The sequence below is a fragment of the Miniopterus natalensis genome, chromosome 2, assembly GCF_054644295.1.
Source record: "Miniopterus natalensis isolate mMinNat1 chromosome 2, mMinNat1.hap1, whole genome shotgun sequence".
Classification (NCBI taxonomy): Eukaryota; Metazoa; Chordata; class Mammalia; order Chiroptera; family Miniopteridae; genus Miniopterus; species Miniopterus natalensis.
The window spans coordinates 147,943,420-147,971,234 of NC_142082.1; the positions used below are offsets into that span (position 1 = coordinate 147,943,420).

Genomic DNA, 27,815 nt, shown 5'->3' on the forward strand with positions numbered 1-27,815 from the left:
TAATACCTTTATTTTTATTTAGTAATAGAGTTTAAAAGGTTTTTAAAAAGTTAAAAACACACACAAATATATCAAATAAAAAGTATACCTCACTATTTTGGGGTATCTGTTCTGAAGACAAAGTTATATAGCAAAAACAAAGCAAACACTGTAAGTTATCTCTAGTAATAAAGGAAGCAAAATCTTCTATAACTCAATTCTCTTCTCATCTGTCATTAAATCTGTACATCTGAAAAACTCTCATTTAAAACTAACTTCTAAAAGCAGAAATTAAATTCTGAAAAACAGCCCTTGACTTCCTATACGAGGGCAGCCACAATGTTTAAAAGAAAAAGTCCTCCACCAGATCAGGAAATCTAGGCAATAAAGCTCGCCACAGCTACCACGTAACTCTGGGCAAAAGACAACATGAGGGGGCACTTTTCAAATACATAAAATGATTGTAGATCTAAAATTCTGAAATTCTGATTCCACCTTAAGACGAAAATGCAAATAATCTATGTAAACTTGTCAGACAAAAATATCTAAAATCCATTGTTATTTCCCACTAAATATATTTTAACATATGTCACAAAATTTTATGTTGTAACTTTCTTTACATGGCATTATAGTTCAGGGGAAATGAATATTTCACATATCATTATTTAAATATTCACAGTGACTTGGATGGGCAAGTACTATTTGCTCTTCTTTCATGTCTACCTGACAAGAAAAACAAGCCGGTATTTCAGGGGGGTAAAATACCCTTGACAACGTAAGACAGAAAAAGAAAATCCAATCCATCTTTCCTATTTAATATACCGAATTCTAGCATCCTGATTCCTGGGAAAGCTCTAAAGAAACTTGTCACAAAGACACCTTTTTCTTTTCTTTTCCTTTGTGGCAAAGAAGAGCCATCCCCTGAACAGCAACATAGATGATATCTACTCTTGTGATACCTACTCTTGTTGAAAAGCCAAATGTACCAAGGACAGAAAAACAAAAAGAAATGAAGAAAGAAGAAAATAGATATAAGAACAGTAAAAGAGTGTGAGGTGGTGAAGAGAATCTCTAACCGTAGAGAACAGATAGAACACCTCCTCAAAAACTTTAAGTTTTGAAGATCAGAGCTATGAATCATCTTTTCAACACATTTTGGGATGGTGGAAAGGTAAGACTTGGAAGAGGAGATGTAGTGAAAAGTAGATATGTCCTTGAGAAAATTAACTTCTGAGTCTCTTCTATAAAATGAAGATATATACCTACTTTTTAAAATTGCAAGGTAATTACAACCATAGTGTTAGCGAACACCTGCGTCACCTCACATAATTACCATTTCTTTTTTGTGGTGAGAACATTTAAGATCTCTTAGCAACTTTCAAGTATATAATAATTATTATTAACTATAATCACTATGCTGTACATTAGATCCCCAGAACTTACTCATCTGATAGCTGGAACTCAGTACCCTTTGACCAACATCTCTTCTTTTCCCCCACCCACTATCCCCAGCCCCTGGTAATCACCTTTCTCATCTCTGTTTCTGTAAATTCTGCATTTTTATTTTCATTTTTTTATATCTTTATTGATCTCAGAGAGAGGAAGGGAGAGGGAGAACAAGAGATAGAAACATCAGTGATGAGAGTCATGATTGGCTGCCTTCTGCATGCCCCCGACTGGGGACTGATCCTGTGACCTGGGCATGTGCCCTGACCAAGAATCAAACAGCGATCTCCTGGATCCTAGGTCGATGCTCAAATGCTGAGCCACGCCCCGCCAGGCTAAATTCTGCATTTTTAGATTCCACATATAAGAGAATCATACAGTACTGTCTTTCTGTGTCTCTTTCACCTAGCATAAAGCCCTCAAGGTCTATCCATGTTGTCATAAAAGGCAGGATGTCCTTCTTTCTCATGACTGAAGTAGTATCCCATTGTGTATATACACCACAACTTCTTTATCCATTCATCCGTTGAGGGACATCAAGGTTGTTTCCATGTCTTAGCTATTGTAAATAATGCTGCAATGAACATGGGAGTGCAGTTATCTCTTTAAGATCCTATTTTCATTTCCTTTGGGTATATACCTACAAGTGGGATTACAAGATATGGTAGCTCTATTTTTTAATTTTTTTAGGACCCCTCCCATACTGTTTTCCATAATGACTATACCAATTTAAATTCCCAAAACAGTACACAAAGGTTCCCCTTTCTCCACACCCTCCTCAACATTTATCTCCTATCTTTTTTATGAGAGCCATTCTAACAGGTGTGAGGTGACCTCTCATTGTGGTTTTTGATTTGCATTTCCCTGGTGATTAGTGATGTTGAGAAACTTTTCATTTACCTGTTGGTCATTTGTATACCTTCTTTGGAAAAATGTCTATTCAGTCTCTGAGCATTTTTAAATAAATCTTTGGGTATTTCCTATTGAGTTGTATAAGTTCTTATATTTTTTGGATATTAACCCCTTATTAGATATTTGACTTGAAAATATTTTCTTCCAATTCTGTAAGTTGCCTTTTCATTTTATTGATGGTTTCCTTTGATGTGCAGAAACTTTAATTTGATGTAGTCCCATTTGTTTATTTTTTGCTTTTTTGCCTTTGTTTTTGGTGTCAAATCCCAAAAAAATCACTGCTAAGACCAATGTCAAGGAGCTAGGTCTTCTTCTAGGACTTCTAAGGTTTCAGGTCTTATGTTCAAGTCTTTATTTAATCCACTTCAAGTTGATTTTTGCTTATAGTGTAAAATAGGGGTCCAATTTTATTCTTTTGTATGTGGCTACCCAATTTTTCCAACAGACTTTAGTGAAGAGACGGTTCTCTTCCCATTGTATATTCTTGGTTCCTTTGTTGTAAATTAATTGACCATATATAAACAGTTTTATTTCTAAGGTCTCTATTCTGTTCCATTAATCTGTGTGTCTGTTTTTATATCAATATACTGTTTTGATTACTATAGCTTTGTAACATAGTTTAAAACCAGTAACTGAGTCTCTAGCCTTGTTCTTTTCTCTCAAGATTACTTTGGCTATTTGAGGGCTTTTTTAATTCCATACAAATGGTAGGATTGTTTGTTCTATTTCTGTGAAAAATGACACTGGCATTTTGATAGTAAGTGCATTGAATCTGTGGATTCTTTGGATAGTATGGACATTTTAACAATATTAGTTTTTCCAATCCATGAGCACAAAATGTCTTTCCATTTATTTTTAACCTATTCAATTTCTTTCATCTGTCTTATAGATTTTAGTATACAGATCTTTTACCTACTTGGTCAAATTTACTCCTAAGTATTTTATTCTTTTTGATGCTATTATAAATGGGATTATCTTAAGTTCATTTTCTCATAGTTCTTTTTGGTGTATAAAAATGCAACTTACTATTCAAATATTAATTTTGTATCTTGCAACTTTACTGAATCTGTGTATTAGTTCTAACCATTTTGGGGTAGATTCTTTAGGGTTTTCTGTATATATAGTGTCCTGTCATCTGCAAATAGAGACAGCTTTACTTCTTCCTTTCCAATAGGATGTCTTTTGTTTCTTTTTCTTGCATAACTGCTCTGGCTGGCACTTCCAGCACTCTGCTGACTAAAAGTGGTAAGAGTGGGCACCTTTGTCTTGTTCTTGATATAGAAAAAACTTTTAGCTTTGTGCCACTGAGTACAGTGTTAACTGTGGGCTTGTCATATATGACCTGTATTATGTGGAGGTATATTTCCTCTATATGCAGTTTGTTCAAAATTTTTATCATGAGTGGATGAACGGATATTGAATTCTGTCAAATGATTTTCCTGCATCTATTGATATGGTCATATAATGTTTATCTTTCATTTTGTTCATGTGGTATATCACACTGATTGATCTGTGGATGTTGAACCATCCCTGCATCTATGAAATAAATTCCACTTGATCATGATGTCCATCAAATATGCTCCAACTGAATATTCACTGCCACCTGGTTATGGTCAAGATGAGCAAGAGTACCAGTAAATATTAATTTTAGCATAACCTATGGAAAAAAATTCTATGATAAAACTGCTCATTCACTCTGGTAGCTACTTTCAAGTTGTGGCTACTTAAGATTCAAGTTTTCAAATGCAAATTACCCCCATCAGGTATGACAATAAAGAATAAAAGCACCTGTACTAGACAGTCCACATCATTTACTTTGTAATTCCTCTTTAAATTTATTTTATAAACATAACAAACCTTTGATGAAGGAACTGTTGAAGACGCTGAGGGTGAAGTGTCTCTTGATGTTTTCAAAGACTGAATAGGTCTCTCTTTACCTATATAAGAAAATATGAAATGCAAGTTTTAGTTCATTTCTTTTCAATTAGAGTGATTTTGTAACTGAATAAACAAGGGGAGCATATACTTTAGTACTGAAATCTTCCATTACATTATTAAATTAAACCAGTTAGTATTTATATCTACCAATCTTTCTAAGAGGCTGGGCACCATCAAAAATTTCAAATAGCCTAAAACCAGTGGACATCTTATATGGCAATCTCTAGAGGCCACACCAATGCCAGTTCACAAACAAAGAACACTGAGAAGACCTCAAGAAAGGCAAAAAACATTTTAAAATCATAAATGTTTCCTCCTCCAAGTTCTTAAAATCTAACTTTCAATACATCACAATAAAAATCCAAGGGTAGTTATTATATGGATACCACCAAAGAGAACTAGCTAATTAAGCAGCAGCTCACAGAGAGAGGCATGAGGGAAATTTAGCAGGTATTCCTGAAATGTTTAGACAGTCTAAAATATGAAAATAAAAACTAGAAAACTATAATTTAGAGCTCTAGTCCAGAGCCTGGTATGAATGAGTACACAAATATATGACAAATGGTTAATAATATATCTGTATGAGATAAAATCATTAACCTTTATCCTTTGTCACTTCAGACACAAATGTCACTGCTCTATGTATACCATTGTTTTTACAGAAACTTTAGCCAGAAAAGAGATTTAAATAATATTACTTTAGCTGGTTTGACAACAACAAAAATGAGTTTAGTTAAATATATTAAAAATAACAGTGAGTTGTTCCTGACAGAAAAACATTTCATTACATTGTCTATGTGTCAAATATCACATAATTCCCTTGCTCTTAACTGCTGGGAAAACCAGTGAAATTACAAAGAGGAAAAAGTGACACCACATTTGCATGACACAGAAGCTGGTCAAGAATGGACAGCAAATGAAGGCCAAGAAGGCAGTCAAGAACAGAGGCAAAGACAAAACAACTTTGCAACTGAGGCACAGCCAGCTTCTGTCAAAAAAGCCTCTTAGGCTCTTCCTGCTATGGTCAGGATAGCTAAGGAAGGGCCTGGAGACACAGGCTTCTGAGGACCTTAGTACAGCAGTGAATAACATCTCTTTCCAATGTCCTGCAGACCAGAAAGGCTTTCTCAAGACGCTCCCCTCACCTCTCTAGGGACATTTAGCAATATGTGAAGATATATTTGATTTCACAAGTGAGAGAGTGCCTCTGGTACATAGTACATAGTAAACAGAGTGCCCCTAGGGATGCTGCTAAACATCCTACAAATGCACAGGACAGCCTTCCATAACAAAGAATTACCCAGCCTCAAATGTCAATTCCTGCTCTAGGCACAGCATTCCAACTCTGAAGCTCCAACAGTCTTAAAAAAGACATAACCCTAGAATCTTTCAATTTGTGGCATCATTAAGAAGCTTTCACACTAAGCAAGTTTAAACGTTCTTGTAGAGCCCTGGCCGGTGCTGCTCAGTGGTTAGAGAATTGGCCTGTGCACCAAACGATCTCGGGTTTGATTCCCGGTCAAGGGCACATACCTGGGTTGCAGGTTCAATCCCTGGCCCGAGTCAGGGTGCAGGTAGGAGACAACCAATCAATGTGTCTCTCTCACATCTATGGGGTTTTTTTCCTCTCTCTTTTTCCCTCTCCCTCCCTTCCACTGTCTAAAAATCAATGGGGAAAAAATCCTTGGGTTATGATTAACAACAACAAAATTCTTGTAGACCTTAAAAATAAAAAATAAAATTATACCAGTGGGAGCGAGGTGCAGGGGGTCATTGGGGGAAAAAGGGGGACATCTGTAATACCTTCAACAATAAAGATAAATTTTAAAAATAAATAAATTTTTTAAAAAACCAATCACCATCACTATATCTCCCCAAAAATTCAGAACATGATTTAGTCATTCCCTAATGTACTTCCACTGAATATGGTAAATTCCACATGATATTGTGTCAGTGTCAGTCTATCCCATACACCAAAAGCACTCAAGAGGAACAAGTATCGTAGCTTATTTATTTCTGACTACTCAGGACTTACCTAGCTCAAGTCCTTTAAGTAAAAAAGTAGGCACTCAAAAATTTGTTGAAAAGGTCATTTGATTTTTTACCCTTAGAATGCAATGACCTCCCCATCCTATTCAGATAATCTATTCCTTGAAAGGAGACGATGAGCTAAACCAATCAGCACAGCACATTAAAGGCATAATTGTAGGCTCAGTTCTGGCACACAGCAGCTAGGCACAGAAAAAAAACCTTTCACAAGCACTTGTAATCTCTTACCTAGCATTTCCTTTACAAATAAGACATCAGCACTACAGCTATGCCAAGTATGGTGCCCAAGTACAGTCTTAGAATCTTTCCTGATTTTAGGTGCAGAAGGGCTAATTCAAACAGATTTCAACTAATGTCAGTGTGCAGAAGCAAAGGAACACTGAAGGGAAGGCCAGGTGGTTGGCATATAGCCACATGTACTCATATATGACAAGTGCATGAAAGGGACAGGCAGGCAAGAAGCAAAGGGTAAAGAAAAGGATGATACAGAAAGCAGTAGAGAAGGCACAGAGAAGGTACAACAAAGTCCCCTGAACCTGCTGTTGTCAGATCCTATCTGCTAATGACTTGTCTATAGATCTCAACCTTCTATGAGGTAACTACTGCTGACCAGGAATGGCTGGCCAAGACAACCAATGCCCATATCCCCCCAAATCCTATTACCTGAGTCTACTGTTCAACTATGGTTCTGACAGTAGATCACTGGAGCAGTTACACACTTTTCCCAGTTCTATAACCTCAATCAATTCAAGCCCCCACCCTTTTATAATCCCAAATCAAAATCTAGCTCAAAACTCACCTCTTTCTGGCTTTCTTTCATTCTGTCGTTTGTAGGAAGCATCAGCACGCACAGGTTCTAGGGAAAGGTGGGCAGGGAGGAATTACCACCAGTAGGCACCTCTGTGCCCAGGAGGAACAAGAGAAGAACCCAGAAGTGGGAGTGATGAGAACAGGAACTTCTAAACAGTGCCTGGTGGCCTAACCTTCAAGTTGGCTGCCTGAGCAGCACTGCTGAAGAGGAGTAACAGAAAAGGAGAAAAATCTGTTTAAGATCAGATGTGGATTGGGCCCAAGTCCAACAACATGAAGTATGAAGATGAAGCTAACCAAGGATAGCATGGGCAGAAAAAAATGAGAAAGGGATCATAAAATAAGGTACCAAAAGTTGAAGATGGGATAATGTCTTACTCATCATTTTAAGAACCTAATTTCATCTCTTCCATAAAGTCAACATTCAAAGGATTGGTTAAGGAACGACACCAAACCATTAAGAATGAAAGATGAATTACCATCAGAAATCAAAAAGAACACTGGAAGGTTTTCATAGCATATCAGTTCCCTGGGCTGACAATGGTTAGCTGCAGTAGTTATTCTGACATGCTCTCAACAAGCAGCCTATTACTAAATCATGCTAATTCAATATGAATTTTCTTTATAAACAAATCCATAGCTACTATCTTGGTTGAACCCCTAATTATCCCATATCTAGAATCATGTAAATGTTTTATTAGCTTCCTGCAAGCTCTTGATGCAGATGGAATCATCTTTCTAAACAGCCTAAATTTACTAGCAGAGGCTCCCAGATATCTTTGCGATAACATACAAACTCCTATTATAGATCCCAAATTGCCAATTTTATCTTTTTTTCTGAGAAAATAATACACTTTTCGAGTCATTTTAGCACTGTCAGCACCTTGCATTAAAAAATGTTTCACGAAATACCACACAAATGTTGCCCTTCCACTTTTGCAAGAATGTTGAAGATGTACTGTCCCTTATTGTTTACTGATCTGTCATCAGGAAATTTTTGTTCCTCCTAAGTAGCTGATATGCTTTTACCCATCATACACGGTGAACACTATTATTGTTCATTTCCCCTTTGTTTTACACAAATCCTTAGTTCACCCACAGCAACTACTGAGAGCCTTATCATAGGCATTTATTTCATATTCTACTAACTTTATTTTTACTTTTATTTTCATGTCATTTTCCTTTTACACAAAAGCCTTCACTTACTTAATCCTATTTTATTAAGTATTTATTTGGTTAACCCGCCTCAAATTCTTTGTAAATCAACAGACTAGGACAGGGATGTTTTACAGGAGTGTCTGGAGTGTGCGGCTGGCTTATGTTAGCTGGTGAGAGTGGATTGTCCGAATCTCTTTCAAATTGCAAGTTTTAATAACTCCACATCAGTAGCCTGAAATCAGCCACAGTGGTAGTATTTACTCCATGGATATAGGTAAATGTCACAAATCAGGTGTTTTTCTCCTCCAAGGAGTCAGTTTACTAATATACAACTGTTGCTATGTTTATTGATTTCGATTCCAAATCTCAGAGACACTGTAGGAATTACCACATTTAACTACAGATTCCTAACCATGCTGCCCTAAACAAGCTTGAGCTATTTAATAAATCCAACAGACTAATAAAATCGCCCAGCTAAACCTTGCTCAAATTGCAGAATCATAAAAAAATTAAGTGGTTGTTTTATTCATTAAGTTTTAGAGTGTATTTTAACACAAAAGATAACTAAAACAATTCCACTATGCTTAAACTCTTCATCCCAGAATTTCCAATGATATGTTTATATTAAAACCAAGGGTCTTGCCCTGGTCAGTGTGGCTCAGTTGGTTGGGGGATCATCCAGTGCACCGAAAGGTTGCCAGTTTGATTCCCGGTCAGGGCACATGCCAGGTTTGCCAGCTCGATCTCCAGCAGGGGGAGTGCAGGAGGCAGCCAACTGATGTTTCTCTCTCATACTGAAACATCGATGTGAGAGTAACATTGATGTTTCTCTCTCTCTCTCCCCCCTCCCCCCTCTGTAAAAATCAATAAAAATATAAAATTTAAAAAGGGTCTTTCTTTTTGTCCTCTACTAACAGCATATTAATGATTTCTAAACAAGTTTTTCTTAATATTTTTCCATTTGGTTCATGCCTTTGTACTTCTGCATTTATACTTCCTAACTACACCTTTCTCTTTCTTCTTTGTTGGTGACTATTCCTTAAAGTGAATGTTCCTAACTGCAGTTCTTTTTGCTCTGCTATTCTTATGTGGCTCCAACCAACACTGTGAATACTCATGTTTCTCAAATCTGATTCTTTCATTCACTTGTCTCTATTCTAACTCCTTAGCTACTCCTTAGCTATTGCCTCAAATTCATCTCACACATGATCTTAGTGAGCAGCACTAACTCCCTGCCTGAGACAAGGGCAAAAAGGCTCAACACATTTCTGCCTGACTTGCTAAAGAAAATAAGTGCCAAATTAGGATGAAGGAAAGAAACCAGGAAAGAGGAATTCTGAATGGGCAGTAAGGAAATCAAAATCCAAGCCAAGATATTGGTGAGTGAAAGAATAAATGGGAAGGAAGAAAATAAAGAAGAACTTTAAATACTGGTTCCATAGGACAGGTATAAAGTTTTTCCCAGGCAGATGAAATCAGAGCTAGACAAGCAGGTTATTATTCCAACAAACATTTACAAGTTCCATAAGAATTTAACAATATTTGATGACTCTCTGAAATAACTGATTTAAATATTAATAAATAATACTTGATGACTCTTTAAATACAACAGCTGTAAATCTGATAGGATCTTTCAGAAATAATACTTTCTTTCTGATGTGTTATCCTGATGAAAGCAATGATAAACCTAACCAGACTCACCCAATCCTAAGTAAGTGTTGTTACTGACAATCCATGAAAGAACAAAAAACACTGCTAGAAAAAGTCATGATAAAATTTATCACTGCTAGATTGTAAAATTATGGGCTACATTTTGCAAACTATTAAATTCTTGGTACAGTACCTGACATACAGGAACAAAACAGATACCTATGAATGAAAGTCTTTTCAATAAAACTTGTGAACACAGACAACAGTGTGGTGACTGCAGGGGGAAGAGGGGAGGGGAAGGTTGAAAAGGGTATATAAATGGTGATGGATGGAGACTTGACTTGGGGTGGTGAGCACACAATACAGTGTACAGATGATGTATTGTGGAATTGTTCACCTGAAACCTGTATAATTTTGTTAACCAGTGGCAGCCCAATAAATTCAATAAAAAGGGGGGGAAAAGTATTTTCAATTAAAAAAAAGTCATAGCACAGGTAATCCACCTTTCCCTTGAAGCTTTGAAAGAGAAATTAAGATATGAACAAATGAAGATGTGGTGCTTATACAAAAGCTAAGGAAATAATATATCATGGATGATGATATAAAATTTGGGGCTCTTGGTTAGGAAGAGCATGATTTCCTAGAGATCTACTGATTTATTTAAAAACAAACAAAACAGAATACAGAAGGGAGCACACGAAAATGCTCTTGAAAATGCTCTCACGTAAAGGCTCAAAAAAAAAAAAACCCCCAAAACCCTACAGGAAAAAACACCAAACAGATAGAGGGCTGGAGCAAGCTTTGAACCGCTTCTGTTTCCCCAAAATAATCACCTTCAGGAGGTTAACAATGCAACAAGTTGAAGTAAAGGCATGTTAACTATGAATATTTTGGAAGTGAACTTCTAAATAGAACTCTCCTTTAATACATCAGTCAAAACCACATGGGCTCACTTTTAAAAATACCAATAAAACATTATATCATCTGTACATTATGAATGTATGCTAAAGACAATGTGCTAAGTTCTAAAACAGGGATACTATAGATGCCTACACATACACATATGGAAATATCATTAACTAACTACTGTTTTAGAACTATGGTCATTAAGATGCTAGAGAAGCTATAGTGTACTCCTAGGCTTACCCCAGGAAACTTGCAGCCAAAGCTCTCGTGAGTAAGCAACAGAGTCTCTAACAAAAAGAACAGACTGCATCTGATTCCACAGCACATGAATTGCGTGCATCAGTTAACAGTCCAAGATCTTCCAGGAGAATACTAAATTACCTTTCAGGTACTCTACGTGAAATAGCTCATAACCCTTTACCATTGCATCCTTCCACCAACTTCTACCCACCCTCCAGATATTACCTAAAATGTCTACTCCTGTGTAATGACTTGTCTCCATCACTAGATCGTAAACTTAGGGGGCAAAGATTGGATCTTTCTTGCTTGGCAAACCATTTATTTGAAGTATATTTTTGTTGAATGAAAGACTGTATGAATACTGATCATAAATACGACTTTCAAACCAAAAAAAACTATATTCAGCTGCTAAGAGAACAGGCTTAACCTTCCTACTGCCTAATAATATACATGATCTTAGGATAAAACCTTATTTCCATATCCCCGTTACCATCTAAACATGCACAGAAAAGCCTTCTTTCTAAAGGCAGAATTAAGCTTCTAAATTTTATCGGAATTTCAGCTATAACCCAAAAGTAAATGTGGACTTCCATATTTATTTAGAGCCAACAGGTCTTTAGACCTGTTGTATATTTTCCAACTGCATTGGAGTTCAATAATGGAGTCTATCTTCCAAATATTCTCTTCTCAAAATAGTATTTTTTCATTTTTTATTAAATTTATTGGGGTGAATTTATTAATTGTTCAACAAGGCCATATAGGTTTCAAGTGTAGATTTCTATGATACGTGGTCTGAATATTGATTGCACTGTGTGCCCAATATCCAAAGACAAATAAAAATAGTATTTTTAATTCTTGTACTTTTACAGCTTTCTTAGATGTGCTTTCAAAATGGATTAAACACAGATGAATAATAATCTTTCTTTAAAATATCTTCTATTCATAATAATGGTTGCTGATATGAAGAAAATAAGGGAGCCGTGGCCAGGTGGTTCAGTTGGTTGGAACGTCATCCCATACATCAAATCATTGCAGGTTCAATTCCTGGTCAGGGCACATACCTAGGTTGTGGATTTGATCTCTGATTGGGGCATGTATAGGAAGCAACTGATCAATGTTTCTGTCTCATACTGATGTTACTCTTTCTCTCCCCCCCTCCTTCCTCTCTCTCTTAAAAAAAAAAAAAAAAAAAAAATCAGTAAAAAAAATCCTCAGGGAGGATTAAAAAAAAAAAAGAAAAGAAGGGGAGGCTGAGTCCAAAGTCAGAACTAAAGAAAAACAGACACAGACCAACAAAAACAATAAGCTTCCAAATCTCCCATAGTAATATTTTAAAAATTCAACCAAAATGTTACACAGCCCAATTCATATATGAGCATCGCTGGTAAAGTTGACATTATAATCTGTAGTCAATGTTTGGAATGAGTTAACAAAGAGGCAGTTTATAATCACTGACAATCATCCCAGGAGCCACAAAGCTCCTAATGTTAAAAATAAAAAAAGACAAGCAATCTTTATGTCACTGTTTTGATAGAGGAAATGGTTCATAACTTGAATTTCAAGAAAGTACGTGACCAAGTTTTCCATGAAATCCAAAAGTGAAAAGAAAGAAAAAATTGTGGATCACAACTGGTTGAATAACAGCAAATAATGCAGATAAATGGTTGAGATCCACAGAGGTCTCTAAAGGTTTCTATATTGGGCCTCATGCTACTCAACAAAACTATTAATGATTAATACAAAACACATAAAGCATAACTTCATTTAGAGATAAAATAAAGCTAGTTTTATCTGCTGCTAATATACAAGACCGCTAAATGAGATTTTTAAACCTCTATGGAAGAGAATCATGTCAAAGTTAATTAAATGAAATTTAGCATAACTAGATTTTTTTAATGCATTAACTACACACAAACAACTGCATCTGAAAAAGTAAAGCTGAAGAGCACTTTGTTTAAGAGTAAAATATATGAAAATTGTTTAGGTTCCAATTGTCTACAGTCTCAGTAAAGGACAGCAATGCATTGTGGTTGGCAAAATAAAAGTTCACTTCTGGCATCACAACTTGAAAGGAATAGAGGGGGAAAAAATTCAGCAAAGCAAAAGGTCCGAAATCCATGTCAAATAAAAGGAATAGCTGAAAGAACTAAATATATTTAAACCTGAAAAATAAAAATCAAGAAGATTATGATGGGACTCTTCAAATACATAAATGGTTACAACATTAAAAAATATATCTTTATGAGTCTAAGATAAATAACTAGCATTACATACACATTAGAGGAAAAGATTTTCATTGTTCTATTAAAGTGAGCTATACAAAGATGGAAAGGCTAGATTGTGATATAATAAATATCACAGGAAGTACTTTAACAAAGAATGGATATGGGTGACTGAACTTAGTGATCTCTGGTGTCACTATTAATGCTATAATCCTAAATGAAAGATAAATAACAAAAGTTAAAGATATGAAAACAATGGGATTCATTTAAGGGGAGTAAAATAGGAAAATAAATATCTGAGAGAGGTCACAAATGGGGTGATGTTTGGTTAGATTAATTAGAATGAAAATAAACTTCAAGTAAAAATATTTAAGGTGTATGTAACAAAACATTTTTAACTAGACTAGTATCATAAACAAAGGGAAAAGAAATGAGGTTAACTAGGTTAACATGCTACTCTGGCAGCATGTAAACATGAACAACAAAAAGTAACAAAAAATAACATGGTAGTCACAGCTTTGACCAGGTTAGTCCCATTAAGTTATAAGCGTAAATCTTATACATGAAGCACAGGGTAAAATAAAAAAGCTCCCTGGGATTAACTCAAAAGGCCAAGTAAGATTTAATTAAATGCACGTGTGTGTGTGTGTGTGCGTGTGCACATGTATAAGCATAAGATGGGAAATAACTAGTTGAGATGAAAAAGGAGTAAAAATCATTCTGTGGCTTATAATTAAGCACATAAGAGATATATTAAATGCACAGAAGAATTATGAAGAATTAGTCCTCAAATGGTTACCATGTGCCAGATAGGTACCAGAATTATAGCGGGTGGTCTACTTCACAAGTTATATAAATATCGAACCACTATGCTGTACACCTGAAACTAATATAATATTGAATGTTAACTGTAATTGAAAAAAAACTTTAATAGAAAATATGGTTACCATGGCCAAACTACTAGTGATCATTAAAATAAGTAAAATTACTCTGAAAAGTATGGACAAAAAGCAAGAAAGTAAAACCTAAAGAATTAGCAAAATTATTTTTACCTGTTATCTACAAACATTTAAAAATCTATGTCAAAATTCTCATTTACATTAGAAAACTAAATTAACACAATATTGCTAATTAACCCAGTTTAAATGACTGATCAATGAAGGACTGACCCTGTTTCTCAGCCCTTTTTTTGAAGAAAAGTAAAGTGCTAACAATATTTGTGACATGTAGTTTTAAAGCAAAAACTGGTATCACAAATATGTAAAAATAATAATTACTTTTCCCATTTACTGCTTAAAATAATACTTAATTACTTGCAAGATGATCTTATGTAACTAGTCCGAAAACCATTTACATGAAAGGAGTAGAGAAAAACATTTAATACTTCAGCCCAAATAGTTAAGGAATCAACTAAAATAATCTGTAAAGAGAGTTTACCCAGAACAAACTTTTTTTCTAGATTACACAAGTTTACTTTCAAAGCTAAATGACTTAACAAATAAACATAAAGGTATTAACAGTCATATGATCTATTTCATTCAATTTATAGCACATTTTAGTTTCCTACCTTTCTTTGTTATCCTTACTCCAGACATTAAAGGCATTAGACCTCAAAGGATGGGAAAAGTACATTGGAGACCCTATGACAAGACCACCACTGTGGCTCCTCCACATTTCATCTCAAGATTTTAGAATTCTGGCCACTAACTTACCAGGCCAAGAGCAGATAGAGATGCTTCCTAGAGATCTGTTTTACAGGCAAAATTTAAAAAAATAAGGCTAATTCACCAATAACTATCTTAAATAATTTAATAGCTTCACTATAAGCTGTCAAGTAAGAATTTCAAGCCTCCATTTTATTCATGTTTTGTTTAAAAGGCTTCATAATCAGTTTCCAAGGACACTTTCCCCCTCTTAATCAAATCATTAATAAATCTGAATTTAAGTCATACACATGAAAAAAAAAAAAGTTCCTAGAAGATAGCTGGCTAATTGTGGATATTTTTATCTGGGCATGTGAGCATGCATTAGAACTTAGAGGTAGTCTTTCTTATTGAAAGGGGAGAAGGGTGGTGGGAGAGAGGAAGGAAATACCAAACTGTTAACACCGAGCTCCAGAATAAAACTTTGTTACCTGGAACTATTCTGAAAACATTTTAAGCAATCAGGCATATATAAGTGCATGACCATTCATACACATGTATTCAAAAAATTTATTTTGGAAGCCCCATTCTACCTAGCTCTGAAAATAGTAGACAATTGATAAATGTTTCCTAAATACTGGAATCTAGCAACAGCTCCAATGCAGACATTCTGATCATCTGAAGTGATCTTCCATCACTCTTAACATGCAGGAGGCAAAGACTGTTAAACTAAAAACTTACTATTTGAAAAAAAACAGTTAATAGAAAAGAAATCAAACAGGAAAAAAAAATCCTAGACTTTTCTGATTTCTGTACATGGGCTTATAATTCCTTATACCTAGAAGATACTTGTCCACTTATATAAATCTGAAATGAAAGTTAAGCCCAAATGTCATTTCTCCCACGACATGTTTTTCCATCCCAAGTAAGAATCTCTTACCTTGACCTGCCCATGTCACATTAGCTCATTTATGACATATCGATTCTTGTACCAAAGTTATATTTTACATCTGCTATATTTACAAGTTGATAAAGTTATTAGTTGGGGCAAAAATACATATACATATTCTAGTTCCTTGGTGACAGGAATATTTTTCTAACAGTGCCTTGGATATAGAAGGCATGAGGAAATTTTCTGTGAATGAGCTCAACAGCAGGCAGTTAAGAGTCTAGATAGATAATACAGGAAGATTTATTTATTCCAATGCACACTTGAGCAACTCAGTCAGGATGACATGATTGCATAGAATGCCATACTTGTCCAAATTTAAAAACAAACTGAAGGTTGCAAAATAACAAACCTAAGGTAGGTTTAACTCTAAATTTTATAAGACTATACCTTATATATAGGGAAAAACCACTGCAATTTTTCATGAAAAATATACTATCAGATATATCTCGTGACAAAAGATTAGAGAGGCTGGGCCAACACAAAATGGCAGGAAATCAGGAGTGTGTGACTTTCCAACATGCTCATAAGACATCTCTCCAATGTTGAAGAATTAGAAGAGAAACATCATGTTGACTGCAATGTGAAATGGCTCAAAATAAGAGTGCATGCGTGTGTTTATATGGTGCTCATTATACTATTTTTTCAACTTTTCTATAACTTTGAAATTTCTGAAAAGAAAAAGTTAAAAAATATATCTCTTACAACACCTATAAGACAATCTGTCTCAGTACACTGTCATCACTGGAGATTGCAAAAGAAAAAGTCCTTAAAATACATACTTCTATGTTGAGACTGATGGAAAGAGTAAGTTTTGCTTCTTTCTGGAGAGTAGCTTCTACTGCTGACACTGGAGCCAGATCTGCTGTGTGGAGAATCCTTTCTGCCTACAGGTGATTCTCTTAGAAAAGGAGTTTCTCTTTTATGAGGAGATCGGTCTCTCATATAATGGGAAGCATGGAAACTTTTTCTTCTGAAGCCATCTCTCATTTCCCTTTGAAAAGAAAAGAAGTTAATTATATCCTGTATCCTACGTATACAAACACAAATGGCAAAAGCTCTGATTACAAGCTACTCTTCAAGTTGTAACCTTGGTTCCATTTTCTACTACCACCTAACCTCTGAAGTCAGTCCACAAAATGAAACTTTATCAGTGAAATATGTTTTAGAATGCATCATTTTTTCACAGTTTGGAATAGAACCAGGTGGTTAAGTGTAAAAGTTACTTTATTCTAAGCAAGTACAGTAATTTTAAAATGTGAAAACCATACAGTCCTACAACCTCTAATTCTTTTTGCCATTAACAATATACTACACAGTTATCATACTCTCAAAGACACCTAGAGGATGCCAAAGACTTCCCCAGTAAGATATTTCATGGTCTATTATCTCCTTCTAAGTACAGTATATACTGATTTTCAAATGGTGAGATTTTGCCCCACACATGACAATTTGGCTACACCTATAGGCATTTTTGTTATCACAATTAGAAAGGAAGGGATACCACTGGTGAACAGAGAGCAGGGATTCTGCTAAAACCCTACAGTGCCAGGACAGTTCCCATACACAGAACAGTAAACTAACCCAAAATGTTAATAATGCCAAGGCTGAGAAACCCTGATGCATATCTATTAAGTCCTTGCTTTCTGAACTCATATTCTTAGTATAGATTGTTATCTAGCTCTAAAAACCAACTTTTTATGATCACTTTTATTTTTACAAATTAAATTTCTTTATTAAGCAATATCATTAATTAAAAGCAGGAAGCAAGCCCAACTAGTAAAACTTTATAAAGAAAAACAATCTTTAAAATACAAAGCAAATAAAAATTATTAAATGAAACTATCTAGACTTGAGCTTCTATTTAAAAGAACATGTGGAATCAGATAGGTTTTAATTGAAGATTTAGCAAATGTACCCCATATTAAAATTAAAGAACTTTAAATTTCAGAAGAATGCAAAAAGACAAACCAATGGCATGAAATTTCAAATGTTCAAAAATAATTTCAGTATATTGATTGGCAGTCCCAATAGATAAGTAGGTTGTTGTCATCAGCTGATTAGTATCCAAAATATATTGCCTTTATAGATACACTTAAGTTTCTCTGGGCAAAAGCAGAAAACAGCTAAAACTCATTTATGATTAATGAACATGAACAAAATACTAATACTAAAATAAAGAATTAAAGAAATTCTAATATATTCAAGTTTAATCGCCAAAACTACAGGAGTCATATCAACATCACTTGAAAGCGAGGGTGGCTGTGTAGGTATTACACAGGTTTTAGGAACTGTACCAGGTGCTAGGGACCCAATGGTGAACCAAATGTATGCAGTCTCTCCTACCATGGGACTCTCAGGCTAGCTGGAAAAACTAATATTTTAATTAATTAATTAATTAATTAAAAAAACACACATGTGAATACAATCAAGAGTGCATGCAGGGAGACTAACTGGTAACCTACTCAGTCCAGGCTAGAGACAGTAGTATCTTAGCTTGGGAGCAAAAAGGGAGTCACAAATTTAAAATGCACAAGAACACACCTTGGTAGATTCGATGGCACATGGTAAATGTTTAATAAGTGTAAGTGACAGGATATGTCAAGCTGATTCTCAGAATTCCGGCGTGATGAATTATTGAAATGAGAAAAGAAATGGGGTGGGGGAATCCACATTTTAGACTCGAACATGTTAAATTTGAAATGCTCATGTAACATCTTGGTAGGCAACTAGAGATACTGATGCCAAGACCAGAGGAGGTTTTTGGTTATAACAATAACATTGTCTGTAGATAGGCAGTATTGAAAGCCTTGGATATGGAGGAAAACAAACGATAAAAAGAGTAGAGGGCCCACCCTTTGGGGCTAGAAAACTTTCACACTGAGGGAGAAATGGGCTGCCTAAAAATGAAAGAGGGTGGTCAAAGAAACATGAAGGAAACAGTAAGTTATCAGGGGAGCCAAGGGAAGAGTGCTCCAAGAGGAGAATAAAGGCCCTGTACACGGAAATTAAGTGAGCTCTTACTGTCAACTTACTTTGGAAATGGAGAAGAGCAGGCCCATGTTGAGAGGAAAGATTGCCTACTTTCTCTCGGGAGAAAGGACAGAAGAAATGCTGAACTACAGTTTCCTGATTCTGACACCAGATGGCAGTAAAATCTCAACAGAACAAACAGTTCAGACCTCTCCCGAGTAGCCTGGGTGGCTAGATACGCTGGTGGAAGGTACATGTCAGATTTTAGGGTCTCAGAGCAATGGCTCTTCTCCCCTCCACATCAGCCTCTCCAACTGCCATGACATTAAGCAAAAACATCACAACTGGTATCCTCTACCGTAAGTATCCTCTTTGATAAAATGGTAATATTAGCCATCATTTATTCACGTGTGTATGTACATACATTTTTTATATCTATACCTACATCCCAATATATGAAAAGAACTACAAAGAATTACCATGACTCTGAAGCAGCTTAGTATCAATTGGGAAAATGGGGTGTAAATGTTCCAGAAGGCTAGTAGTATAATTTAGAAGAGAAATGTATATTAGAGGAAAGCTAACCTGGAGATTTTTAGAAATTAAATTTAGATCAACATTGTTTCGAGCCACAAATGTTTTAACCATTTTTGAAAAGAGACATAGGTAATTCATTTTAGTAATATTTTTTACTTAAGCCAATATATTCAAAATATTATCAACATTTAATCAACATTAAAAATTTTGCTGAGATATTTTCTATTCTTTTTCATCTTTTTTTTAATCCTCATCTGAGGATATGTTTTACTGATTTGAGAGAGAGAGGAAGGGGAGAGAGGGAAGGAGGGAGGAGAGAGAGGGGGAGAGAGACAGAAACGTGTGAGAGAAACATCGATCAGACAGATGCCTCTGCTACGCACAACCGCATGTGCCCTGACCAGGAATCTAATCCTCGACCTTTTCGGTGCACAGGCGACGCTCCAACCAACGAGCCACACAGGCCAGGCTATATTCTGTTTTTCATCTTGAATCCTGAATCTAGCGTGTGTTTTATACTTATGGAACACCTCAGTGTGAACTGGCCATATTTCAAGTGCTCAGTAAGCACATTCAGCTAGTGCCTCCCATTTTGGACAGCACAAATTTAGATGGTGGAAAAAGTATTACAAACTTCAAGTAAAAGCAGAGAGGGATTAAAGGGTATTATGCAAACAAGAACAGAGTAGGCAGAACAGTGAAAAAAAAATTAAAGCAGTGACTGAAAAGCAAAGGAAGGAAATTATTAAAAAGGAAAAGAAAGTAATATCAAATGCCACAGAGGCTGGAAGAGATCTCTGCACTTAAGACCTAGGAGTCACGTGACCAGTGAGCGGGCTGTCCAGTGAAGCTTTGGAAACCAAAGCAGATTTTAAGAATTTAAGACATTTTTCTTACTAAAGGGGGTAAGCCATAACTTTTCTGCCAATAAATTTTTTTAAAAAAAATATCTTTTTATTGATTTCAGAGAGAGGGAAGGAGAGGGAGAGAGAGAGAAACATCAATGATGAGAGAGTCATTGACTGGCTGCAGCCCGCAACCTGGGCATGTGCCCTGAAAGGGAATCGAACCCCGATCGCCTGGATCCTAGGTCAATGCTCAACCGCTGAGCCACGCCCGGCCAGGCTCTGCCAATAAAATTTGATAGAGGGAAGGAGGGAGGGAACTGGGACAATATTTTGAGGGAAAGGGCTTATCTGATCACATCTGGAAGTTGAGGGAAAAGCCTAATTTCCTGCAGAAGAGGAAACTGATAACTCAAGACAAAAGAATGTTAACTGATAAACAAGAAGCCAAAAATCAAGAAGAGAAAATGAGACAAAGGAACTAAGTAGAGGAGAATGGCACTCAAGAAAGAAGAAAATGTAAAAGAGAGAAAAATTCTTATTTCCAGAAGAGAAAATATGAGAAATCTCTTCTCAGAAGGCCTGTACCTCAGTAAATTCTAGAAGTCATCAATAGAAAGTAAACAAAGAATGTGAAAGCAGCTTGAGGCAGAGTGGAAAGTTTTTATACTTATCCTTTGAAGAAAAGTACTAATTAGAGCAGTGTTTCTCAAAATGCCCGTCCCCAGGCTTTCATCAGCATTACCAGGAAAAGTGATAGAAATGCAAATTAAGAGGCATCAAATCACACCTACTGAATTGGAATCTCCAAGGTGAGACCCAGGATTCTGGGCTTTAACAAGGGTCTCCAGGTGGTTTGGATGCACAAAACTTTGAGAAGTTTCTCCAAGTTAGAGAGCCTCACTAACATGTAAGAGCTGTATATAAGTATGCTATCTCTAAGTCAAAAGCAGAAACTCAGCTCATGATAGAGGCAGAGCAATTCCCAGTGACTATTCTTGGTTTTGACCATGCCTGCAGATAGCTAAAGAAAAGAGCTGAAAAACGCAAGACTTAGTGTTAAAAAGTATCATCAGATCAGGATAGAGAAGAATGTGAACCAGAAATTATAATCATCAAAAAGGAAGGGGACCTTGAAAATTTATCAGAGTATAAGGACAGGGAGGTATACATGGGGAGGTTCAAAGATGACACGGGAACAGTGGACTGGAAAGGTAATAAGGTGCAAGAAGTATGCCCAGAGTTCATCTCAAGAATTAGCAAATTAGGAGATAAGTGGGTTGGGAGGGAAGTGATTTCATAACCAGGAAGTTAGGTTCCAGTTATAGAAAAGTGGTGAAAGAATGGTAGAAAATACATACACTCTATTTTGATACTGAAAAGATCAGTCTTTGCCCTTATGAAGCTTATATTCTAATTGAGAAGACATATAAACAAAACATTGAAAAGCGACAAGCGCTATAAAGAAAGGCATTTGTAAGGGAATTTATTTTAGAAAAAAATGGTCAAGAAGGTGATACATGAGCAGAAATGGAACCCAACAAAGAACAAGGTGGTGAAGAGATACAGATCATTCTACCTGTTCTGTGAAGGCATCATATGTTGGTGAGAAGGCATAATGGTGAGTCAGAAGACCTTACTGGAGTTTATAGAATCATACAGCACCAAAGTGTAAAACGTAATACTAGCCCTGTGTATAAAACCTAACAGAGCCCTGGCCAGGTAGTTCAATCCTGATGCACCAAGGTTGCAGATTCAATCCCCAGTCAGGGTACATACAAAAATCAATGAATGAATGCATAAAAAATAAATAGATAACAGGAATATCACCCAGTAAAGGAAGGAAAGGGGGTTAAGGGCATGTTAAAGCCCTCCGTAAACTAGCCTCCTACATACTGAAAGAACCTTCCAAAGTAACTACTATTGAGTTTATGATCTTGAGCAAGTTACTTAAGATCCCTATGCCTCAATTTTCTCATCTATAAAGTGGAGAAAATAATAGTACCTACCTTACAGGCTTGTTGCAAGGAGTAAATGAGATAATATATGCAAAGTACTTAGAACAGAGCCTGGTGTGCAGCATTCAAAAAGATGTTAGCTATTTAGCCTACTATGATTCCCATCAAATCAGTAAAAGCTTTGCAGCAAGAAATTAGCTATGGAATTTTACAGATGTGTAAGAGTTTAAAACCTACTCACAATAATAAAACTCACAATAATAAAACTTCTAGAACAAGACCAGTTTGGCTTCACAAGGAATTTGCTTTACAATGGAATTTGCTTTACTGTGGATAATTCAAGAACTTCAGTTACGAAGTTCTTTCACAGATGAAGCACATATAAAGTGAAAGTAGGCAGCAAGGCCATTCACTAAACTAAGCGTCAACAAGCATTTCCTGTAAAGGGCCAAATAATAAATATTTTAGACTTTATGGGCTATGTGGACTCCATCACAACTCCTCAACACTCCACTATAGCAGAATAGCAGCCAGAGACAATATGTAAACCAATGTGCATGGCTGTGTTCCAATAAAACTTTATAAAAACAGACAGCTGGTCAGATTTGGCCCATGGGTTCTAATTTGCTGACTCCTGATCTAAACAATTATGTACTTCCTGAAAGTTTTCAAATACAGTTTTTTAAAGAATAAAGAGGTTATCTATAGCTTTATACTTCCAAAAGAATACAAAAAAAGGTATGAGTTGTGTGTTTTTTCCATCCTACCCCTTACCAATATCTCAAAGATTTTTGTGTTTTAGGAGTTTAATTGTATTTTGGAGAGCAAATTAATTGCATAATAAAAAAATATGTTTTGGCTGATTCACATGTTCTTTTCTACCAGAGACCTTAATTTATATTTTTATAAATAATTTAATACTTTATGTACTTTTCATATAAAAAGGCCTTCCTCAAAATATGTCCCACAAAATATTAATCCATAAGATGTTAGTCTTTTTGGGTTTTGTGGATAAATAACTTTGGGAAACGCTGAGTTTAATAAAATTAAATACATATATTTACAGTGGCACTTGTCAGATCATTTCCTACAGGCAAATACAGGTTGAAAATTTAGTTCATTTGCTTGCATATGATATGGTCTTTGACCTTAATCAATTTACTCAGCCTCTTTTGAGCTTCATTTTCCTAACTTCTCTGAATATAGCAACTTGGTAATGATTGGTATCTAGTATTATAGTTTTAGGTTTTTGTCTTTTCATCATTAGGTATCTCACTTTTAATCTTCCTCCAAACACATGGACCCTCAAGTTTTTAAATATTTTACCTAATTTTAAGACAATTTGGGGAGCAGAGTGATCAATTCCGTATTTATAACACATATTATGATAAAGTCAGGTTGATTAAAAAGCTAAAGGTTTGGAGGGAAGGGACAGAAGAAAAAGACCCTTTGCCCGGCTGGCGTGGCACAGTGGTTGAGCACTGACCTATGATCCAGATCACGGTTCAATTCCCAGTCAGGGCACATGCTTGGGTTGTGGGCTTGATCCCCAGTAGAGGGGGTGCAGGGGACAGCCAATCAACGACTCATCAATGATGTTTCTATCTCTCTCCCTCCCTTCCTTTCTTTGAAAACAATAAAAATATATAAAAAAAGAAAAAGGCCTGTCAAAAGTATAAACATAAGAAAAAAATACCAAGTAATTATAAGCCTCCAGGAAGAAACCATTCTGTATCAAAATGCCAAGTTTAAAGTACATACAAAAAAGGCTTCTAAAGTTGAAAATTAGATTTAAAGCAAATTTCCAATTGAGGAAAATCCCAATATCAATGGCAAAGTCTTAAATATTATTAATAATTTAACAAATGCTGACAAAACCACTGAATAAAATGAACACACCGCCCGGCCCGGCGTGGCTCAGCGGTTGAGCATCGACCTACGATCCAGGCGATCGGGGTTCGATTCCTGGTCAGGGCACATGCCCAGTTGCGGGCTCGATCAATGACTCTCTCAACAATGATGTTTCTATCTCTCTCCCTCTCCTTTCCTCTCTCTGAAATCAATAAAGATATATTAAAAAAAAAAAAATGAACACACCAATAAAAAAGACAAAAACCATAAAGTCAATGGAAGAAAGACAAATAAATGCATCATCTCACAAAATAAATATTTAAGAAAAGCCAAGTTATTTTACTTTTTCCCTATCACATAGACAAATAATCCCATCCAGTAGTGAAAATGAGGGTGAAGAGAAGCATAAGCCTCATCATGAATAATATACAACTTGGGTTGGGCTGGAAATTGCTAGGGATGTAATGGTCCTAAAAAGGGAAACACTACTCCACTCCATAGAACAGGGTTAAACTTCAAGTTTCACACAGAGAACGAATACAAGTTAGGCCTGCAAATATATTTTCTGACTGTCAGAAGGCCTTTCTTATCTTCATTAACAAGTTTCCTTTTTCTCTCCCTCTATTTATGTGCTTGTACACATCTGATGTTTTCTATTTAATGTCACAAAATGCTACAGAATACTTTGAATTCCTTCTTTTTCTTGGTGTAACACCTGTTTAACGTAGTTTGCACTTGGTTTCAAATGCCAGCCATTAGTTTCTATTTCTGAGGGGGGGAAAGTATTGATTATCAAAACAACACACTAATCCAAAAGACGAGGTGTGTTTCTTAATGTATGTCACTGTTTAGTTTTCCACTACTGACAAAATTATAAGGCTACTATGAATAATGGTGGGCACTCCATAGATACTAGCAGGTACTACTGCACTTCACAGTAGTTGTATGAAACAGCTGAGTCGTACTTTTCTTACATTTTTGTCTTCCACTGTAATTTATGATAAATTTGGGTAAACAAAATTCAAAGGCTTAGATTTTTTGTTTTTAATGAAGATAATATGGCAAGGGCAAACTGAGCAACCGTATATCTTAACCTTACACCTAAACAAAACGCCTTCATAGATTTACTTCTAATTCTCTGGCACAATAACTGATGAGTGCAGTAAGTCTTTAAACCATATAACTCACCTGAAAATCAATAATGCTCTCATTATCAAACTTACTCCTAGTAAATGCAGTAGGAATTTTTTCTTTCTTTTCGGATTATGTGAATGTGGCTGTACTACTTTCTTTTCAGATACAGTAATGTGACTGTACTACTTGTATAATGTTAACTTATAAAATTTATATTTAATAAGAAATTAATGTTTAAGCTACTTTTTCCCATTTCATTTATAGGTCCTCATCAAGTAGAAGACCAAACATTTCACAACAATCAAATAAGTCACTTTAACTATTATGAACTTACATAACAAAATATTTTCCCCGATACATCAATATTCTCTCAAAGTTCCTTATTTTAGATTTTGAAGATAACTGATCTTCCACTGCCACTGCTCAATGCCACCTTCCCCACTCTACCAGCTCCCCACAACTCCAACCTTCCAATCCAATATGAAATCTGGATGGCTAATATTTTCCCTAATAATCATGTAGCTGTATTATACACTTCAGAAAGAAAAGGCAACCTATAAAATGGCTCACTGACGCTTAACTGTATTCATGTGGATTGTATAGCTACTATTACTGCTCTGAGATGCTGATACTCTGAATGCAAAAACCTGCTTATCCAAATTATGAACATGAAAAATATTCAAAATATATGCAAGAATAAAAAATATTTCTATTAAATGAAGATCATTACTATATTACTGATTCTCAAATAACAGTAACTTTGCTCCCAGGGGGACATGTGGCAATCAATGTCTGAAGACATGACATTTTTGACTGTACAACTGGTGGGGTACTATTAGCACCTAGTGGGTAGATATAAGGGATGCTTACACAGCACAGCCCCCCATAATAAAGAACTGTCCAGACCAAATGACAACAGTGCCAAAGTTGAGAAACCCTGATACATAGATGCGCATGTAAACACCCACATACACACTCTCATAAATGCAATCTATCAGTTTAAGAAATATGCAGAAACATTCTAGAGGTTTCTTGGAAACACTTAGCAATTCTAAAATGTTTCTTTATAACATATCTAACACCAAGTATTAAAATTTCTTCAGCTCTGCATTCAGATTGTATGTGACATTTCCAAATAAAGTATTTTCTGCTTTATTTTAAATCTTTCATTTTATATACAGCCTAATTTAAGCACATAGGCTCTGGAACAAGTCACTAGGACTCAAATCCTGGCTCCATCACTTGTCTTCTGTGGGAGAGGTTTGACAGTTATTTAACTTCTCTGTGCCTGTTTCTGCATCTATAAAATGGGAATGATGGATTAAGGATAATTCCCACCAACACACACATAAGTAATTTACATATTAAACCATTAAATTTTTAAAAAACACTGAAAATACCAAGTGTTGACAAGGATGTGAAACAACTGGAATACCTTGCTGATGGGATTATAGTCAGGTACAAAGCTGCTGGCTCAGTCCAAAAAATCTTCGTAACTCATTACATCACATCTTTCAAAGTCTTGGGTTAGTCATTGTGCTTCTGTTATTCAGATCACAGAGACAGCAAAAGATGTAGCTTTGTTGCCTTCTTGTCTCCCAGTGATAAACCCATGTGTCATTTTACAAAAATGGATAATTGAGAGAGAATTGGCATGACATGAGTGAAACTCAAATTGAACATAAGTGAAGTTACAGAAAAAATAGCTGACCTTGGGAATGTTGACAATGTTTCCCTTTAAGAAACCCTAGATGATGTAGCCTGAGGAAATTACTGAAGCCAAACTTACTGACATAAAGGACAAAAATGACTGTAACCAAAAGGATGAATATGTACTCGAGGGACAAGAGACTAACAAAAAACTTCACATTAAAGGAATTCTTAGCGCTATTTCGCAATGAAAAGGCAAAGATAAATGTTGGAAACTGATCAAAACTTAGAATGGAGTATGACAATTCACCAAGGCATAAAAAAGATGTTCTGTACCTTAAGTTATAGGATGAGATGGCAAGCACTGTTCAAACTACTCTTGATAAGCTTTTTACAAAGAAATGAAACTCTTTCTCAATGTTTCTAATGTATTAAATTACAGTGTACTAGATGAATATTAGTTTTATCATTTTTCATTTCCCTGTATATTTCTAATTGAGAGTTTAATGTTTTGACAAAAAATTTTAAGTCACAAGTGTAATTTTTCCACTATTAAGATTGCTATATAAGTCAGAATAATGATCACCTTTGGGGAGGAAGACAGAAGTAATTATGCAGGGGTATAAAGCAGCTTTTGGATACAAGTAATGTTCTATTTCTTAACCCAAATTGTGGTTACACTTATGGTAATTCATTGAGCTGTACACCTCAACTTGTGTGCTTTATGTAAGTTTATTCAAAAGAAAGGTGTCTATTTTCTTCTAAAAATGTGATATATAAAAAACAGAACTCCTTACTTAACATGATCTGAAAGGATTTTTTAAAGAATATGAACAGAGCTTTATCTTTGAGAAAATAATTTTCATTCTTAATACTTAAGGAAACACAAATCGTGAGACCAACTATTGTCAGAAAATCATTAATAAATTTTAATGATTTCTTTTGAACACCCAAACAGCATAGCA

General features: G+C 35.5%; 1 protein-coding gene across 5 annotated transcripts in view; it reads right to left on the bottom strand.

The window, feature by feature from the left end:
* Window positions 1-27,815, bottom strand: part of PPHLN1 (periphilin 1) — a 95,565-nt gene that overhangs the window by 38,212 nt on the left and 29,538 nt on the right. For 3 of the 5 annotated variants that reach the window (XM_016201142.2, XM_016201145.2, XM_016201140.2), the window contains 3 exons: window positions 16,685-16,896; window positions 7,124-7,180; window positions 4,195-4,274 (listed from right to left, as the gene is read on the bottom strand). In XM_016201142.2, coding sequence (XP_016056628.1) covers window positions 4,195-4,274; window positions 7,124-7,180; window positions 16,685-16,896 — 349 coding nt within the window. The remainder of the gene's footprint in view (window positions 1-4,194; window positions 4,275-7,123; window positions 7,181-16,684; window positions 16,897-27,815) is intronic. The other 2 variants (XM_016201146.2, XM_016201141.2) reach the window with 1 other exon arrangement.